The following is an 18,016-nucleotide window of genomic DNA, read 5'->3' on the forward strand; positions in this document are numbered from 1 at the left end:
ACTAGCCACCGTCGTCTGATAGTTTCTTCGTTTGATAGTTTTCTTGTGTAATGAGTTGAAGAGAAATGACGCCCATTTTCATCTTTTGGAAAGTTATTTAGACATACTTGTGAGGGTCCACATATTATAATGCGATCTATATCTCTAGCATTAAGTACTTTTGGCCACGTACCTACATCAGAAACATTGTATTCTTTTATTGCAGGAACGTTGATACTTTCATCGACCACAGATGTCATGTGTTGATTTTGACTTGGAGAAATATCAGAGGATTCATGCAAAGATGTACTGCGCTGATCAATTTGATCACCTTCAATAGGTGATTGTATATTTTTTGTGTATAATTGTTCACAGTCTGAAGAAATATTTGCTGATGCATGGACTTTTGATTCAATATCTGAAGTATTTGCCTTAGAATTTCCTTTAAGGTACTTATAAATATTCATGTGCTTTTTAGTTTCTTCAAGAACTCTTTCTTTTTCAGCTTTTCTTTTCCGATTTTCTGAACCAGAAAGCTTTTTTTTAATCATTTCCATCTCTTCTGGCATGATTTAATAATTTGACAAATTATTGCTTGGACACTGCTCTATTTCGCGACCACAATATTCGATCTATAACAAATAAAGAAATTCACCTATCAGTAGACGTAACTAGAAAAAAACCTGAACTGAAAGATAAAAATGTTTTTCGCACCTACCAGAAAATTAAAATGTTGACACAGTCACGACACTCGTTTCACTCACAATTATTCAGCCACGAAAACATGACCGCTGCCTCCGACTCTTACTGACAATTACTGACATGCGGGTGCAAATCGTAGCGCTGCCAACATATGCAGTTTAACAAACATTGTGTAGTGCTGTATTATTTCAGTAAGTTAGGGGAGAATTCTCTATGAATGCAGTGCACGCATTGCATGATCTATTAATTAATGTACATGAGTCATTAAGTCACAAATATTCGATATAAATACATTCGTATTAATTAAATCATAATGTAATGTATATTTCACAGTCTGTATTTTCTTTTATTTGGAGCGCCCGGTAGTTTCTGTTGTAAACGAGAGATGGTGCGGCTGCATGGGCTCTTCCTTGTTGCAGTTCTTGAAACAAATAAGAGAGGCGCTTTGGTAGAGCCCGTGCTAGCCCGCGTCAAACATGGATGGTTGCAGACAATACGAAGATTGCATTCAGCATGATTTCTCTTCTGCTACCCCGAATTCATCGCGCATTCGTGAGATTAGCGACGTATGTTGAATGAGACTGAATAATATTTTAGTTTCGCGAAATGGGTGATTGTAAATTGTAATTTTTTTTTTTTACATGCGTTTAGTACGTGGCGCCCCTTGGGCCCCGGCGCCCTGGGCGACCGCCCGAGTCGCCCCACCCTAAAGCCGGCGCTGCTCATCACGGTGGGTGAGATGCTGACTTAGTTCTTGAGGCAGACTGAGGCAGACTGAAGACGAGCACGGGGCAGAGTTGCACGTTCCCGGGCTCAGAGTCAGTTTTCCGAACAGAGTGGAGTTGGTGCAAGGTACACAACAACACTTTAGTGGTCCAGGAGTCACCAGTGGGTGTCCTTAACCTGTGTAGCGTTGAACCGCAGAACCATCTTTTATACGGTTATGTAAGTTACTTGGAGCAAAGTGTGTGTAAATGAAATTACAGTGTGGAATAGCGGCTAACTGAACAAGACAGTGCAGTTGTTAAGACACTGAACTCGTTTTCGAGAGGCTGGAGTTTGTTGCGTCCGGTAATCCTGATGTAGGTTTGCCGTGGTTCCTTCATCGAGGCCGTGACCGACCACCTGTTCTGTATTCTGTGTGTATGTATATTTTGAGCTATTTATTTTCATTGTGTTATGATGAACAATCGTACATCATTGTGAGATGATTTCTGGATGAGTAAATGACTAAATAAAAATAAGCACCCAGTGCATTAATATTTGGCTTTCTGATGCTCTGTGAAGTCTCTGACGTTGTTGTAGCAGGTGGCTAAAAGATGAATGACAAATCCGGTCAACGTCCGAAAACAGATAGGCAGGGAAACGGCTCGGTCACGCCGAGCTCCCCACTCAGGGCTCCAGCAGAGGGCGTGGCCGCCCCCCCCCCCCCCCCGGCCCCTCTGCGCCGGTACTGGGATCCCCGTGGCGTGAGCTCGGTTCTTGCTGATTCACTGGAGCGACTCGGCGCGGTGCAGAATCTGTCGTGTCACTTCATCAAAGAAGCGTGGCGGCTGACGTAATGGAAGGACGCAGCAGAATTTCGTGACCTATAAATACCGGCCGTAGTGAGTAGTGAAAGCAGGAGTCGGATTCCGCACAGTCGCGTTAAGGACTGTCTGTATTACGTTTCGGTCCGACCGGTTCTACACCTCGTCGATCTGGACTCTGCCTCTCTCCAGTTAAAGAAGACATCGACTGGGGAATCGGAAGCTAACAACGTTACACCCTATAAGAGGACCCAGTGCTGCCGTTTCAAGGTACGTATCTGTCACGTCAGCACTTGAGTACTGTAATGGCTTCCTGTCAAAAACGTATTCAGCTTGCAAATTCTTGACTTGTCTAAACTGTGATAATGCTGAACAAGTTGGAACCCATACGGGTATGCCGGCCGCTGTGGCCGAGCGGTTCTAGGCGCTTCAGCCCGGAACCGCGCTGCTGCTACGGTCGCAGGTTCGAATCCTGCCTCGGGCATGGATGTGTGTGATGACCTTAGGTTAGTTAGGTTTAAGTAGTTCTAAGTCTAGGGGACTGATGACCTCAGATGTTAAGTCCCATAGTGCCTGGAACAATTTGAATTTGATACGGGTATTTCGTTGAGAATGCAACTATCTCCAGTGTGCTTAGATAATCGTTGTTGTTGTACTTACGTTACAACCTGAGGCAGTTTAAATTCCGGAACATGAATTGTGGGTAAAAGCCCGAACGAGGAGAAAGGGTTCGTCACTGGTGAAGCGACATTCAGTAATAGCTTTTTTTCATATTAAACAATGAAAATGAATCCTGTATGTTTTTCATTCAAAAGGGAATTCGTTGTTGTAGATTTTATAGACTTTGATGTTTTCGTTGGTAGTGAACCGTAACGCTTAAACAGAACAAAATTAAAGTACTCTAAGTGATAATGTGAGCATCGTTTCCCAGATGTATTCGGTAAAATGTGTAAATGTCGTTTGCCATGATTGGCTGGCATCTCCTACGTGGTGTGTTGACTCGCCTTTCGAAAAAGGGTGTTCTTCATCCGCGGGCACTGGCCCCTTTCTTTGCGAATATACAGGGTGCGTAAAAAAAAATGTATACACACTTTGAAGCGCCATAGGAAATTTATTTCCCGCTCTGCAATGTTAAATTTCTGGAAATGGAAAGCTTAAAGTCCAATTGTAAAAATAAATGTACTTTGCAAATGTGATTAATGTTCAAACTGGTGGCCTTCAGCATCAATACATTTCTGAGTACGAGTCACCACTGACTCTGTACATCGTACCAAAGTGTCCAATGAGATTTCTGTGCACACCGCCTGAATCTCATTCCAAAGTGTGTCCAGGTTAAGTGGTTTACGTTTGTACACCTCATCTTATACTGTGCCCCACAAGAAGATATCCAGCGGCGTAACGTCTGGAGAGCGTGCAGGAAACTCGATTGGTCCCCTGCGTTCTATCCACTGGTCTGGCACATTGTGATCCAGGTATACTCGTACGTCCCTATGATAGTGCGGCGGGGCGTCATTTTGTTGGAAATAAAACTCATAATTACCGTATAATGCACGAATGGCAGGGAATATGGATTCAGCAAGCATTGTTAGGTACTTTTCTCCAGTAACAGTATCTTCAAAGTGGACAATCCCAATGAGTCCCCTTGCAGACAAACCACACCACACATTTACGCCAGGCAAATTCACATCCTTTTCAACTGTAATGTGAGGATGATCTTCAACCCAGTACACACAATTGTGCCCAATGACAGTTCCATTGAGTTTGAACTGGGCTTCATCAGACCAAATTATGCTACCCATAAATCCCGGTTCACGTGTCACCATCACCTGAACCCATTCACAAAATTCTAACCTCCAATCTGGATCGTCGTCACTTAGCTGTTGCACCAGCCTTGGAATGTACACACGAAACTTGCCTTTCTTCAGAGTGCATAGCACACTACTAGCGCCGGCCGCGGTGGTCTCGCGGTTCTAGGCGCGCAGTCCGGAACCGTGCGACTGCTACGGTCGCAGGTTCGAATCCTGCCTCGGGCATGGATGAGTGTGATGTCCTTAGGTTAGTTAGGTTTAAGTAGTTCTAAGTTCTAGGGGACTGATGACCTCAGCAGTTGAGTCCCATAGTGCTCAGAGCCATTTTTGAACACTACTAGCACTTACATTACTCTCACGTGCCGCTTGCCTTGAAGATTTCTGAGGCGAACGCTGAAACAGTTCCGAGACTGCAGTTGTGGAATCATCACTTGTAGCTGTACGAGGTCGCCCTGATCGACCTTTATGCGCATCACACACTGTTGCATGAATTTCGAATTTGTTTCGTAGACGTGTAAACCTCGAAGGTGGTTCTGTACCATACTCACTTCTCCACTGTCTTCGAACCGCAACTACATTCTCAAACTTCCAGTACCACTTAATTATCTGCTTCCACGCTTCAAAGATCAAACGCACGTCCGCCATGTTGCAGTTACTTCAAAGTTCAAATGGTTCAAATGGCTCTGAGCACTATGGGACTTAACATCTATGGTCATCAGTCCCCTAGAACTTAGAACTACCTAAAACTAACTAACCTAAGGACATCACACACATCCATGCCCAAGGCAGGATCCGAACCTGCGACCCTAGCGGTCACGCGCTACCAGACTGAAGCGCCTAGAACCGCACGGCCACACCGGCCGGCGCAGTTAATTCGTTGCCACCGCTGCCACCTGTTGAAGAAACATAACATTACTTTCTCACAGATATTTAACCTTGTAGAACTGGAAATAAATTGTCTATGACAGTTCGAAGTGTGTATACATTTTTTTGACGCACCCTGTATAAGAGCTGTGTCCATTACTGATGCGCTCGTAGTGTAGTGTTATGTCTGTGTTGCATGACAATGAGGAGAGAAGGTAGATGGTGAAACACATTGACAGTACACAGTCTACTTTTTTCGAGTAGCACCAGGAGGCTTGCCAAGCTTAACGTCCCTATCCGGCCGGATCACAATCAATAGTGTGACACATCATGAGGCACTGCAGAGAGATTTCGAATTTAATCCAGGACATCGGCATAAAGGCTGGTGATGTGTGGGACTTTACGCCACGACCTCTCCTCCACTTACTGGCAGTGAAAATTCCGCCCACCTCCCGGATCAGAACCAGCTTATCTCCCAACGTCGGGTGTCAGACTGTGGGATGGAGCTCCATGCCTGTTGCACTCGGTCGGTCAATACAGGTACTGTTTAATATTGTTTGCGGATGAAGCTGGAGCTGCGGTCCGATAACGTGCCACATGTGCATGACTGGAGAAAGATCTGGTGATCGAGCAGTTTTTCTTTTTTTTTCTTTTTGGTCATCAGTCTACTGACTGGTTTGATGCGGCCCGCCACAAATTCCTTTCCTGTGCTAACCTCTTCATCTCAGCGTAGCCATTGCAACCTACGTCCTCAATTATTTGCTTGACGTATTCCAATCTCTGTCTTCCTCTACAGTTTTTGCCCTCTAGAGCTCTCTCTAGTACCATGGAAGTCATTCCTCCATGTCTTAGCAGATGTCCTATCATCCTGTCCCTTCTCCTTATCAGTGTTTTCCACATATTCCTTTCCTCTCCGATTCTGCGTAGAACCTCCTCATTCCTTACCTTATCAGTCCACCTAATTTTCAACATTCGTCTATAGCACCACATCTCAAATGCTTCGATTCTCTTCTGTTCCGGTTTTCCCACAGTCCATGTTTCACTACCATACAATGCTGTACTCCAGACGTACATCCTGAGAAATTTCTTCCTCAAATTAAGGCCGGGATTTTATATTAGTACACTTCTCTTGGCCAGAAATGCCTTTTTTGCCATAGCGAGTCTGCTTTTGATGTCCTCCTTGCTCCATCCGTCATTGGTTAGTTTACTGCCTAGGTAGCAGAATTCCTTACCTTCATTGACTTCGTGACCATCAATCCTGATGTTCAGTTTCTCGCTGTTCTCATTTCTACTACTTCTCATTACCTTCGTCTTTCTCCGATTTACTCTCAAACCATACTGTGTACTCATTAGACTGTTGATTCCGTTCAGCAGATCATTTAATTCTTCTTCACTTTCACTCAGGATAGCAATGTCATCAGCGAATCGTATCATTGATATCCTTTCACCTTGTATTTTAATTCCACTCCTGAACCTTTCTTTTATTTCCATCATTGCTTCCTCGATGTACAGTTTGAAGAGTAGGAGCGAAAGGCTACAGCCTTGTCTTACACCCTTCTTAATACGAGCACTTCGTTCTTGATTGTCCACTCTTATTATTCCCTCTTGGTTGTTGTACATATTGTATATGACCCGTCTCTCCCTATAGCTTACCCCTACTTTTTTTCAGAATCTCGAACAGCTTGCACCATTGTATATTGTCGAACGCTTTTTCCAGGTCGACAAATCCTATGAAAGTGTCCTGATTTTTCTTTAGCCTTGCTTCCATTATTAGCCGTAACGTCAGAATTGCCTCTCTCGTCGCTTTACTTTTCCTAAAGCCAAACTGATCGTCACCTAGCGCATTCTCAATTTCCTTTTCCATTCTTCTGTATATTATTCTTGTAAGCAGCTTCGATGCATGAGCTGTTAAGCTGATTGTGCTATAATTCTCGCACTTGTCAGCAGTACAAGGCAGCATTTCGGCACTTGGTAGAGTACGTTGTGTTACAACAGCGCTAAGTGCGTAAACATTATCCAGTTGGAAAATACCCCCAGGAATGCAGTTCGTGAATGCCAGCACAACAGGCCCAATCACCAGACTGACGTACAGATTTGCAGCCAGGGACCGGAGTGCCCCCGCCGCCGTGCGAAATCGCAGCCCAGACCGTAACTGCAGGAGTGGGCCCGGTGTGTCCAGCACGCAGATTGGTTGGTTCGAGGCTCTCAGCTGACCTCCTTCTGACCGACACACGGTCATTACCGGCACCGAGGCAGAAACAGATTTCATCCAACGAGCTCTCGCTGAAGTCGCAAACGGCGCTGGTTTGGGTCAATGGAAAGCACACTACAGGGCCTCTGGCTCAGAGATCTCCTTGAAGTAATCGATTTGTAAACAGATGGTTGCGTCACTGTGGTGATAACTGCTGCTCAAACTGCTGCTGCCTGTGCAGCGCGAGGCGTCACAGCCACACCCCGAGCCCGATGGTCTGCCCGCTCGGTAGCGGCTCGTGTGTGTCCACAGACCGTACATTCTTGTGACCACAGCTGCCAGCAGCCACGTATAGTGACTATATCCCTGGAGTATCGCACAAGCGACATCGAGGTTCTCGTGGCCCTGTTACTCCACCTCGTTCATACCCATTGACGCGCCTTAAAAGCATTCTTGACTAACATCAACTCACCACGTCCAATCTCAAAGGCAGTGAAAACTGAAATGATCGTATGGCATTGTTGGACGGGAGGCACCATGCGGGGGAGTTCGGCAGCCGTATTGCAAGTCCTTTATAGTTTGCGCCACTTCGGCAACTTGCGAGTCAGTGATGATGGAGAACACACAACACCCAGTCATCACGAGGCAGAGAAAATCCCTAACCCTGCGGGGAATCGAACCCGGGACCCCGTGCGAAGGAAGCGAGAACGCTACCGCAAGTTCACGAGATGAGGACTCAAAGGCAGTTAACGCTCACAACTTTCACAGCGTGTATTTAAAGCGAACCTGATTTGTATCCACATAGAGGCGTTCTTATTCGACTGGCGCGAAATTTGAATAAACGTAATCTTTCAGATGTAGAAACACACCTATCAACTTTCGTTTATGTTGCACAACCCATTCTTGGTCTTACGATTTTTTTTAGTGAGGTATACATTTAGTTAACGTTATGGCTACTTGTTGAAGATTATCCTATCGTTCTAAATCAATATTATACAGGTTAGTAATTCAGTTACTAGTTGCTAATAGATATATGCAGATTTTAGGTTATTGCAATATGATAGGATTTTGGTTAATTACAATAGGCCTTTGTGTCGTTTATACATAAGGTTCGGAGATGTCGAGATGAGAAGCCGGCCGGGGTGGCCGAGCGGTTCTGGGCGCTACAGTCTGGAACCGCGAGACCGCTACGATCACAGGTTCGAATCCTGCCTCGGGCATGGATGTGTGTGATGTCCTTAGGTTAGTTAGGTTTAAGTAGTTCTAAGTCTAGGGGAGTGATGACCTGACATGTTAAGTCCCATAGTGCTCAGAGCCATTTGAACAATTTGAACAGAAGAAGCGTGGGTAAGGAGATCTACCTGCCCTTCAGCTGCGAATCATTCAAGTATTGACGTCGCGTGATTTACACAAACCACGAATGACCTAAATCAACTCGGCCACGGCGTGATTTGAACAACTTTCCTATTGTATACAAATTATGTGTGTTAACAACTCTGCAACCTGGCTAAACAACATCTTTCTCTTATCTCTGTCCGTGGCTGGTAAGCGACACCAAATACCTTTCGTGGTTGACAGGCGTTCTCTGCACTGAGAGTGACGATGCTTTCTCTTCAGCCTGCTCGTATTATTCTATGAGAACAATCTGTTCGACAGTCCATCAGAACAGTGAAACCCAGTGCGAATGAACCTGCTGTGACGCGTGTCGGGACAAGGAATTATAACGAGGCTGCGTGACGCCGGCGACCTTGTGGACACGTGGGCGCCGTCGGTTGTGGACACGACCTTCACTCTGGTAACGGGGTGACAGTTCGCTGAACCGGCAAACGCAGCCGGACCTTCTCAGCGTTTCCGGCAGCTCTGATGTTTTCTTAGACGACACATTTATTTTCCGCCCCATGGTAACAAAGTAGCTTAGCGAGTTGCCGATCTGCTAATTGTCCGTGCTAATCACAGAAATGTATTCAGTTGCTAGTTAGGTTCCGTTTGTCACCAGGCTGCTAGAGTGCTACCGTTACCAGCTGCTAGATCCAAGAACTCGGCCCAATTCCGACTCCCACCTCTCACTCTGTAAGTATATGATGTCAACATCTACATCTACATCTGATATACACGCTGGCGGCCACCGTATATCTGTAACTGACCTGAGCCCTGTCTAATGAAATGAGCACATTGAAGGTATAAGGAAAGGGAAATTACCAGGTAATGACACTGTGCGTCAAATTTTAAAGGCACAAACCCACCTTTATACAGCAGGTTATGTGCAACCGTGTGGAAATAAGCCAAAAGTAACTTACGTAATACGTTACAGAAACACTTGAGACTAAAAGAGACTAAGTCATTTAATAAACGTAGTTTCTAGGGGAAACGTTCAGGGATGAATGTTTCTCAGAACCCTTGTGGCGTTTTATTTTTATGTCACCTCAAGCATTTTCTGTAGTCATCGGCACGAGTTGTCGTTGGGCCGAGTGATTCTGTCTATAGTTGGGTGAATTACGTTATGGAGTCGTAACGAAATCACGGAACTTCTATTCGGTACCAGAGATTATTTTAATGTCAACGATTGCAGATTCCGTTACATGGTGGACGACCCAGGTTATTTGTCTGTAGCCTTTCGGTACCAAGCGCACAACTAATCGTATTTTCGCTGTCTCAGTTAACGTCTTTGCTGCGTCTGATCTGGATGGCTTCTTTAATGACAGAATGCCAGTGGGCAGATGCATGGAATATGATGTTCGTTTGCCGGCCGAAGTGGCCGTGCGGTTAAAGGCGCTGCAGTCTGGAACCGCAAGACCGCTACGGTCGCAGGTTCGAATCCTGCCTCGGGCATGGATGTTTGTGATGTCCTTAGGTTAGTTAGGTTTAACTAGTTCTAAGTTCTAGGGGACTAATGACCTCAGCAGTTGAGTCCCATAGTGCTCAGAGCCATTTGAACCATTTTTGATGTTCGTTTCATCAAACATCATCGCATGTTTCTTTATGACGCTGTAATCGGCAAAGGCACATTAGCTGAACTCGCGATTTTTAATGTGTTCTGTATATAAAGTTCTGAAATTATACGTATAGACTGACCAATGTAACTACCACGTCATTCACAGCGGGTTTTACAAATTCCGGGAACTCGGAGACCACGGGTGTTACAGAGTGCAGCATCTGTTTAGTTTTCTTCCGTGGTCGGAAAATTAACTGAATACATTGCCTTCCCAGGCTTATTATCTCACTCAATAAAACTGTTCTTTTTTTTTAGATTACGTTTATCAAAACAAAAATCGTAGCCCCTACACCTACATTCTGAGATTCTGTCAAGGAAGCTAGCGAGATCAGTATGTGCAACAACTACACGAACTGACCTTTAGTGGTGCATGGAAACAGCACCACGGTACTGAAATGCCACTGATAAATAGCATTATTCCGCTCCATCTAGCGGCATCTGCATCGCTACTAAATTTACCCCGTCATACACATCGACGTAATCTTTGGTACCACACGGACTTTCCGTGGCTTCGTGTCGTCCCCACTACACAATTCGGCCAATCAAATGAAGTAACACAGGCCTTACAAATAGTTATTGAGAATGCTCGAGATTACGTACAAATCTGACGTAGCAAAAAATCCCTGAAGCATTTATCGAAGCTGAGCCATCATTTGAAAACCAAATGGTATATATAATGTAAATAAATTTCTCGATAACCATTTGATGTACAAAACAGTAACTGCCTCCCTTCGTCCCCGCCCCCTCCCCCGCCGCCCCATTCTTTAAATATTCCTCAATATTTACGTCATATCCTGAACTATGTGTCGTAGAATGATACTATTTTTGAAGCACATTCAGTGTTATATGTCGATACTGCTTGCAAAATACATTAGTAATAAAGCTCACAGTAAAGAAGTAATAAAAAATTAATTTACTATACGCGTAGCGAAAATGAGGTAAGTAAACTTTTTTCCTGTTCATCATTTTCTGGTGGTGTCTCAACGAGAGAAAAGGTATGAAATTTTGTGTGTAGGCGGCTAGAAGTCGTTAAGAGCTATCATTCTCAAATACTTTATTACGATCTGCATAATTTGGGCTCTGATTTACGCTGCCTCGGGACATATACACCGGTTGTAACATAAATACTCGATTTACTGTGTTAAACATTTAACGTAAGACTTAACTTTGCAATGAGTAGAATGTGGCAGTATAAAATTTTCAATTTTGGTCAATAGTGATCCGAAATACGGGACAATCAGACTTTGTTGAACCTGAAAGGCGGTAGATTGCAACCTGCAATTAAGCCTAGGTAGCAATGTTACCCGTTCAGTAATCATATCGGTATAAATCGTGACAATGAACCCAGAATAATTGAACATGACACAATTTCGAGTTAGTCTCTCCAATAATAGCTGTTGATGTAGGTGTCACCAACACTACCGTGAAATTGGTAGCCACATTTTGCTGTGGGCACTTATCCAGTTACTGCCACTCGCCCAACCGAAAAAAAAGTTTGAGAGCCAGTAAAGTGACAGCAATGTTACACTTTTCTACTCCGCATTTGGTCGTACACTCTCTTTCCTCAAATAATTTATTAGTTACTTTGGTGCACTGTTCGTCGTATCCCACCACTTCGATAGCGTATTGCAAAAAACCAACATTTTCTTTGCAGACGAGATGAGTTCGTCCCTGGCGTTTGCGTTGTTGCTGTTGGCGGCAGTGGGCGGCTGCTGGTCGGCGGACATCTTGTTCGTCGCGCCGACGCCATCCGTCAGCCACGCGCTGCCCATCAACGCCGTGATCCGCGCTCTGCTGGCCAGGGGGCACCGCGTCACACACATCACGCCGGACCCCATGCAGGTGAGTTGCCGACAACAGCAACACGACGTCGGGAAATAACTTTCTGCAGCTCAATTGCGACCAGACCTCCTCTTGTAAAAGGAGGCACATATACGTAGGGACATTTACAAGTTCTGTACAGTCCACTCACTACAGGTGTCACAAAACAGAAAATCGTCACTACAGAAAAAATTCCTTAAAAGATGTACAGTATTTGGCCTCTCTACTTAAATGGCGTCTTCAAGAGGACCCCTTCTCTAACGAGGTCCCTCTTATTATCTCACAGACTTAGACAATGCTACCACAATTTTCTCCGTTGTTGTTGTTGTTGTTGTGGTCTTCAGTCCCGAGACTGGTTTGTAGCAGCTCTCCATGCTACTCTATCCTGTGCAAGCTTCTTCATCTCCCGGTACCTACTGCAACCTACATCCTTCTGAATCTGCTTAGTGTATTCATCTCTTGGTCTCCCTCTGCGACTTTTACCCTCCACGCTGCCCTCTAATACTAAATTGATGATCCCTTGATGCCTCAGAACATGTCCTACCAACCGATCACTTCTTCTGGTCACGTTGTGCCACAAACTCCTTTTCTCCCCAATTCTATTCAATACCTCCTCATTAGTTATGTGATCTACCCACCTAATCTTCAACATTCTTCTGTAGCACCATATTTCGAAAGCTTCTATTCTCTTCTTGTCCAAACTATTTATCGTCCACGTTTCACTTCCCTACATGGCTACACTACATACAAATACTTTCAGAAACGACTTCCTGACATTTAAATCTATACTCCATGTTAACAAATTTCTGTTCTTCAGAAACGCTTTTCTTGCCATTGCCAGTCTACATTTTATATCCTCTCAACTTCGACCATCATCAGTTATTTTGCTCCCCAAATAGCAAAACTCCTTTACTACTTTAAGTGTCTCATTTCCTAATCTAATTCCCTCAGTGTCACCCAAATTAATTCGACTACATTCCATTATCCTCGTTTTGCTTTTGTTGATGTTCATCTTATACCCCCCTTTCAGAACACTGTCCATTCCGTTCAACTGCTCTTCCAAGTCCTTTGCTGTCTCTGACAGAATTACAATGTCAACGGCGAACCTCAAAGTTTTTATTTCTTCTCCATGGATTTTAATACCTACTCCGAACTTTTCTTTTGTTTCCTTTACCCTTTACTGCTTGCTCAATATACAGATTGAATAGCATCGGGGAGAGGCTACAACAGTGTCTCACTCCCTTCCCAACCACTGCTTCCCTTTCATGTCCCTCTACTCTTATAACTGCCAGCTGGTTTCTGTACGAATTGTAAATGGCCTTTCGCTACTTGTATTTTACTCCTGCCACCTTCAGAATTTGAAAGAGAGTATTCCAGTCAACATTGTCAAAAGCTTTCTCTAAGTCTACAAATGCTAGAAACGTATGTTTGCCTTTCCTTAATCTTTCTTCTAAGATAAATCTTAGGGTCAGTATTGCCTCACGTGTTCCAACATTTCTACAGAATCCAAACTGATCTTCCCTGAGGTCGGCTTCTACCAGTTTGCCATTCGTCTGTAAAGAATTCGCGTTAGTATTTTGCAGCTGTGACTTATCAAACTGATAGTTCGTTAATTTTCACATCTCCGTTACCAAAACTAAAACAATTTCTTTGTCCCTTAACGTATTATCTCCTTGTGGATTGTAATAGAAATAAAAAAAGAAATATTAGGTTCGTGCATAAGTCCGTAGCGTTTTTGTTTTGCATATTGGTATTCCGGTTGCTACGGTTTATTTATCAACTGTTGTTTGCTATTTGTATTTCACTATTGATATTCGACTTAATATATTGTTATTTTGTCATTTGGAGATACTGAGTGGAGCTGTGAACTCTATAAAATCGAGTGCCAAGTGAAGAGATAAGAAAATTTCCGGCGTAGTCATCTGAAATCAGTAGTGGCGTGAGAGAAGCGGAGGCAGCCAGAAACTTTTGCCCCCTGTGTGGTGATCAGGGCATTGGACAGAGCACGGCGAGAAAATGGTTTCCCTCGTTGTAAGGACGACCGTTTTGTCGTTAGTGACTCTTCACTTTCAGGAAGACCTTCGGGATTTGATGAAGATCGTTCAAATGCATTAATCCACAAAGATTTATGTCAGTGCACTTGACAACTGGCAAATGTGGTGAAATGTGATCATTCTCCCATCGTGTGACATTTGCAACTGGGAAGATTAAAAAATAGGCTGTTTGGGTACCGCATGCTCTAAGCCAAAATCAAAAAACACAATGGGTGGACCGAGCGAGGTGGCGCAGTGGTTAGCACACTGGACTCGCATTCGGGAGGGCGACGGTTCAATCCCGCGTCCGGCCATCCTGATTTAGGTTTTCCGTGATTTCCCTAAATCGCTCCAGGCAAATGCCGGGATGGTTCCTTTCAAACGGCACGGCCGACTTCCTTCCCCGTCCTTCCCTAATCCGATGAGACCGATGACCTCGCTGTCTGGTCTCCTTCCCCAAAACAACCCAACCACAATGGGTGGTCATGGTTTAATAATGAAATTCGGAGGACAGTTATGAAGCAGAGGTTGTTGCACTCTCGGTTCAAAAGGGAACGCGCAAACGACGACATGTGAAGGTCGGTAGAGATTCGGGTGTCTGTGAAAAGATGCATGCGCGAAGCATACAACTAGCAACAACACATCTTAGCAAAATATCTGCTTGACATATTCAGGTCGTTTAAATATCTGGGCGTGTCGTTGCAAAGCGAAATAAGATGAAACGAGCATGTGAGAACTGTGGTAGGGAGAGCGAATGGTCGACTTTATTGGCGGAATTTTAAGAGTGGTGCACCTGTAAAGAAGACCGCATATGGATCCCTGGTATGACCTATTCTTGAGTACTGCTCGAGTGTTTGGGGTCCGTGCCATGTCGAATTGAAGCAATTAAGAGGCGGGTTGCTAGACTTGTTACCGGTAGGTTCGAACAACACGTAAGTGTTACGGAGATGCTTCAGGAACTCAAATGGGAATCCCTGGAGTGAAAGCGACGTTCTTTTCGAGAAAGATTGTTAAGAAAATTTAGAGAATCGGCATTTGAAGCTGACTGCCGATCGATACTACTGCTGCCAACATACGCTGCGCGTAAGCACCACGAATATAAGATTCGAAAAGCTATAGCTCATACGGAGGCATATAGTCTTTTTTCCCTCGCTCTGTTTGCGAGTGGATCAGTAAAGGAAATGACAAGCAGTGGTACACGGTACCCTCCGCCACGGACCGTACTATGGCTTGCGGAGTATATATGTAAATGTAAATGGAGATATGTGCATCTTCTTGTCAATTGCCTCGTGAACCACACCGGCGATTCCTATCCTGTGTAGCTACTGGTGACGAGAAACAGTGTCTTCATGCTAACGTAAGAAAATGAAATGAATGCTTGATCCCAAACAAAGCAACAACTCCTTGCACAAAGACCTGTGCAGCTCCACAAAACAAGATGTTATGCACCTCACGGGACAGGGATGGTGTGCTGTGGTGTGCCACGCACTGTTTCCCCGAGGTGTATCCATCACTGCTGACATTTTTTGTCAACAACTGAGATGTCTTGCAGGCGCAATCCAAGAATAACGGCCAAGAAGTCTGCGTGAAGTGGCGCTGCTCCACAACAATGCCCGCTTCCATTCTGCTAGACTGACGGTAAACGCTATACAAGACGTCGGGTTGGAAGTCCTTCAGCACCCTCGACATTCTCCTGATCTCGCGTCCTCGGATTTTCCCCTTTTGCGCTCTCTATTGAATAGCTATCAAGAATTATCATTTCCGGATAAAAATGCGTTCCGAACACGGCTCGACGAGTTCTTCGCCTCAAAACCATTTGATTTCTACAGTTTCGGAATCCTTAAATTATCACACCGTTGGCAGATTGTCGTAAATAGTGAAGAAAAATGCATCACTGACGACTAGATTCTTTGTTACGTGTTTGTCTTGTGTTTATTAAACTAATGGAAAAGCGCAACGAATTTATGCAACAACCCAATAACTATTCATATACAACCATTTAATTTTCGATCGTAATATATACATCCGGGCAGTGTAATATTAACTTTTCCCGCTTTCGTTTCATTTCAGACCGAGAATAAGAATTACACACTGGTAGACTTATCATCAATTTATTGGGTTCTGAGCAACCAGAACAAATCTGTCTGGGCAGATACTTGGCCTATGAAATTGGCCGAGGCATACCACGAACTGGGCATCGGGTGCTGCGTCAATGAAATGAAGCATCCTGCACTACAAGACTGGCTAAAGTAAGTCTGTACTTCACGACATTCAACTAAAAAATTCATGGAAACAATCGTTGCAACTGTATGTCTCTAATGATATATGAAAGACATGTGTTACGGGTGAAGACAATTTTGGGAGATGCATATTACATGGACTGTACCTAATTATACACGAAGGTTAGAACTTTAATAGTGGCAACTATTTATTTACAGCTCGTACAAAATAGATACCTGTTTCAAAGTTTCACTGACCTTCAAACTAGTCACCAGCATTGTGTATAACCCGTTGCCAGCGATGTGGAAGTCATAGGATACTCTTAGCCGTGCCAGTTGTGTTGACAGTTCGAGCGATGCGGTCTACTGTCCGACGAATTTGTATCAGTTCTGAAGCGAATGCCATGGAGTGTTTCCATCAGTTTAGAAATCGAGTTGAACTCACGAGGGCTTAAGTCAGGGGAGTGCAGTAGGTGGTATAGCACTTAGCAGCCCAATCAGTCAAACAAATCAGTAGCAGCTTGCACTGTACGTGCTCGAGCATAGTCCTGCAAAATGATGGTCAGGTCCTGCAGAAAGTGTCATCACTTCTGTCTCTAAGCTGGTCGTAGGTTGTGTTCCAAAAATAAACAGCATAGAGACAGAAGTGGTGACAATTTCAGCAGGACCTGACCATCATTTTGCAGGACAATGCTCAAGCATGTACGGTGCAAGCTGTTACTGATTTGTTTGACTGATGGGGCTGCTAAGTGCTATACCACCTACTGCACTCCCCTGACTTAAGCCCTAGTGTGTTCTACTCGATTTCTAAACTGAAGGAAACACTTCACAGCATTCGCTTCAGAACTGCTACAAATTCGTCGGGCAATAGACCGCGCCGCTCGAACTGTCAACACAACTGGCACTGCTAAGAGTATTCTACGACTTCCACATCGCTGGCAACGGGTTATACACATTGATGGTGACTACTTTGAAAGTCAGTAAAACTTTGAAACACGTATCTATTTTGTACGAGCTGTTAATAAATAGTGGACACTATTAAAGTTCCAACCCTTGTATGTGCCATGTTATAAATCCACGGGTTTAAGGTTCAGTCTTACTATTTCTTCAATTTTCCTGTTTTTTCTGTAACTTATGGCTTCTTCCAGCTGTGTTACTGATACGTATATGTAAAAAAAAACTTCCACCGTGGTTTTCAATCAACGCTGAACTGTACGTCTCCCTACGTAGTTGACAAAATAAGTCCAGCGCAGCCGGCCGTTGTGGCCGTGCGGTTCTACGCGCTTCAGTCTGGAACCGCGTGACCGTTACGGTCGCAGGTTCGAATCCTGCCTCGGGCATGGATGTGTGTGATGTCCTTAGGTTAGTTCGGTTGAAGTAGTTCTAAGTTCTAGGGGACTGATGACCACAGATGTTAAGTCCCATAGTGCTCAGAGCCATTTGAACCATTTGAACCGGTCCGGCGCAGAAAATATTTACAATAAAGCCGAGGCACGACTGGCTTTTCTGACTGAAGATTCTGGAAATGACAAACTTTGATGCAGTTGTGCCACCAGCTTTTCTACTGTAGACATAGCAGGAGGTTTTGCTGCCAATACACTTCCGTTCTATAACTCTTGCACAAACATTTCCCTACAAATTTTCCAGGAACCTACCTCCCAACAAAGAACAAGTACTTAAGGTGAGCACTTAACACGTCTACTCCTCTTTCTCACTTACTCAACGTAATGACACAGTGGAGTACACAGGACAGAGCATGTGTGAAATGCGCAGGCGCGGACATATGACGGCAAACTCACTGGTGCACTGAGCTCATCGTGTCCACCATTTTCTGTGATGGCCCTCTTCTCCTGTTCATTAATAAGGGTCCTGTGAGTC

The 18,016-nt window shown here is 44.4% G+C and overlaps 1 protein-coding gene across 1 annotated transcript in view; it reads left to right on the forward strand.

Moving 5' to 3' along the window:
• The first annotated feature begins 2,189 nt into the window (after positions 1 to 2,189).
• LOC126199061 (UDP-glucosyltransferase 2-like) overlaps positions 2,190 to 18,016 on the forward strand; it is a 37,387-nt gene continuing 21,560 nt past the window's right edge. Inside the window, exons 1-3 of the mRNA XM_049935772.1 lie at positions 2,190 to 2,480; positions 11,720 to 11,907; positions 15,990 to 16,168. Coding sequence (XP_049791729.1) covers positions 11,725 to 11,907; positions 15,990 to 16,168 — 362 coding nt within the window. The 5' untranslated portion in view covers positions 2,190 to 2,480; positions 11,720 to 11,724. The remainder of the gene's footprint in view (positions 2,481 to 11,719; positions 11,908 to 15,989; positions 16,169 to 18,016) is intronic.

This window comes from Schistocerca nitens, chromosome 8 (assembly GCF_023898315.1).
Source record: "Schistocerca nitens isolate TAMUIC-IGC-003100 chromosome 8, iqSchNite1.1, whole genome shotgun sequence".
Classification (NCBI taxonomy): Eukaryota; Metazoa; Arthropoda; class Insecta; order Orthoptera; family Acrididae; genus Schistocerca; species Schistocerca nitens.